The 2977-nt window shown below is 40.8% G+C and overlaps 1 protein-coding gene across 1 annotated transcript in view; it reads left to right on the top strand.

Annotated features, from left to right (window-relative positions):
* The window catches only part of Chsy3 (chondroitin sulfate synthase 3), a 245179-nt gene extending 242419 nt beyond the window's left edge, over nt 1-2760 (top strand). Inside the window, exon 3 of the mRNA XM_032886245.1 lies at nt 298-2760. Coding sequence (XP_032742136.1) covers nt 298-1866 — 1569 coding nt within the window. The 3' untranslated portion in view covers nt 1867-2760. The remainder of the gene's footprint in view (nt 1-297) is intronic.
* The last annotated feature ends 217 nt before the right edge of the window (nt 2761-2977 follow it).

Raw genomic sequence — 2977 nt, 5'->3', positions numbered from 1 at the left:
GGAAGGATGGATTTCACAAAAGCGTAATTATGATCTAGCAAATATGCTAATTAGCTAGGTTTAGTCACTTAGATAACTTCACATACTTCAAACCCTCATATTACACATAATAAATACAATTTTACCTCTTGGTTTTAGAAATAAGACTTGTGATCTCATATAAATATACATTTACAAAGCATATGAACCCCAAAGTGCCACATAGGTTCCTATTTATTAACTATTTTCATTTAAGTGTTTTATTTTCATACTCGTTTTCCTTCCCATCTCACATTCTGGCTGCCGTTCGCTTTTCAGATGCAGCAGCTGTTCCATGAAAACTACGAACACAATCGCAAGGGTTACATCCAAGACCTTCACAACAGCAAAATCCATGCAGCCATCACGCTCCATCCGAACAAAAGGCCCGCATACCAGTATAGACTTCATAACTACATGCTCAGCCGCAAAATCTCCGAGCTCCGCTACCGCACGATCCAGCTCCACAGGGAGAGCGCTCTCATGAGCAAACTCAGCAACAGCGAAGTGAGCAAGGAGGACCAACAGCTGGGAATGATGCCTTCTTTCAACCACTTCCAGCCTCAGGAGAGAAATGAGGTCATGGAGTGGGAGTTCCTGACAGGGAAGCTGCTTTACTCAGCTGCAGAGAACCAGCCTCCTCGACAGAGCATCAACAGCATCCTAAGGTCAGCTCTGGATGACACTGTCCTGCAGGTGATGGAGATGATCAACGAAAACGCCAAGAGTAGGGGCCGGCTTATTGACTTCAAGGAAATTCAGTATGGCTACCGCAGGGTTGATCCCATGCATGGGGTGGAGTACATCTTGGACCTGCTACTCCTGTACAAAAGGCACAAAGGAAGGAAACTGACTGTGCCTGTGAGGCGCCATGCCTACCTTCAGCAGCCGTTTAGCAAGCCTTTCTTCAGAGAAATGGAAGAACTCGACGTCAACAGTCTCGTGGAAAGTATCAACAGTGGCACTCCGGCCACCGGATTCTCCTTTATATCCAATTCTCTAAAAATACTCTCTTCTCTTCAAGAGCCCAAAGAAATAGGAGGGCACAATGAAAAGAAAGTACACATTCTTGTTCCACTCGTTGGAAGGTACGATATTTTCTTGAGATTCATGGAAAACTTTGAAAGTACGTGTATTATCCCAAAGCAAAATGTAAAGCTTGTCATCATCCTTTTCAGCAGGGATTCTGGCCAGGAGTCCATCAAACACATTGAGCTGATACAAGAATACCAGAACAGGTACCCCAGTGCAGAAATGACGCTCATTCCCATGAAGGGGGAGTTCTCCAGAGGTCTTGGTCTTGAAATGGCTTCTTCCCAGTTTGACAATGACACATTGCTGCTATTTTGTGACGTTGACTTGATTTTCCGAGGAGACTTCCTCCAACGCTGTAGAGACAACACAGTTCAGGGACAACAGGTCTATTACCCCATCATCTTCAGCCAGTATGATCCAAAGGTGACCCGTATGGGAAATCCTCCCACAGAGGGTGACTTTGTATTCTCAAAGGAAACTGGATTTTGGAGAGACTATGGCTACGGGATAACATGCATCTACAAAAGCGATCTACTGGGTGCAGGTGGATTCGATACCTCAATACAAGGCTGGGGACTGGAAGATGTAGATCTCTATAATAAAGTCATCCAATCTGGCTTACGGCCCTTCAGAAGTCAAGAAGTGGGAGTGGTGCATATTTTCCATCCTGTTCATTGTGATCCTAACTTGGACCCTAAGCAGTATAAGATGTGCTTGGGATCCAAAGCAAGTACTTTTGCCTCAACCATGAAACTGGCTGAACTCTGGTTAGAAAAACATTTGGGTGTCAGGGATAATCGAACTCTCTCCTGACAGTACAGGCAATACATACTGCCTTTGGAAAGGGGAGTTTACCTCAGTGTTAGCTGTTGTTATTTTTATTTTATTATTGTTATTTTATTATTATTATTGTTGTTGTTGACGTCGTTGTTGTTGTTATAATTTTATTTTGTTGTCCCAGTCTTAAAGTATTCTTGGTTGTCTTCCAAAGGGTGTTTGTTGACCTCAAGCAGGAAGAGTCTACAGTTCACTGATATTTCACAGTCAGAGTTCTACTGAAGTCAATACGTGTATTACTTTGATATGACTTTATTTGAGATTGAGTTAAACTCATGGCAATCAAATGGCTTTGGAAGCTCATTCATCACAAGAGACAGCTTAGAAGAATGTTCTCTTAGGGCTTAAAGATGCAATATTGACTTTTCTTTTGTTTGTCAACTTCAATGTGATACAAATACTTACCAGTGAAAGGTACCACAAAAGTGCTTTATGCTTCCCATGGGGAAGGGACTCTGTGACAGAAACTTGAGTTTTGTAATTTATACGAGGACTTAAATATATAGACAATAATTTTCTTCATCGTTAGAAATTTTTAAAGTAAATGAACACCTATGATTGTATGTTTATTTTTTAAGAAAAAAAAATTTTAAAAACTGAGGAGTCCTGTTCCACAAGCAACCGGTACTGGCTACCCTGGTCTTACAATTACAAACTCCTCACAGTTGTCTGCTATAAATGCGAAGGAACTTTATTTTCTCAAGGAAATATGATTTAATGAGATATTCATGTACATTTTAGAAGCTTTATGAAACAATGTCCTTCATTTGCTGGCAAGAAGATAAAATATGACAGAACCTGTTTATTTATAATAAAACACAGGTATAACCGTATTCTTTTTCAAAAACATTGATAAAGCTCTGTCGTTTACTTTTCGTCTCATTTGATGTAACTTGTCGGGTGGTGTTCATCAAAACATGCTGGTCTCACTAGATGGGAAAAAAAATATCACAGGATCACAAGAAATGCATTGTGTTCTGCCTTACTCCCAGCTTTCCTAAGTGGTTCACATGAATAAATTCTTAATTCTGTAATCCACCATTTGAAAGGGGACTCTTACCAGTCTCTGAAGACTGGAGTTCCTCTA

This window comes from Rattus rattus, chromosome 15, assembly GCF_011064425.1.
Source record: "Rattus rattus isolate New Zealand chromosome 15, Rrattus_CSIRO_v1, whole genome shotgun sequence".
Taxonomy (NCBI): Eukaryota; Metazoa; Chordata; class Mammalia; order Rodentia; family Muridae; genus Rattus; species Rattus rattus.
This window is presented reverse-complemented; position numbering and strand designations above follow the sequence as displayed.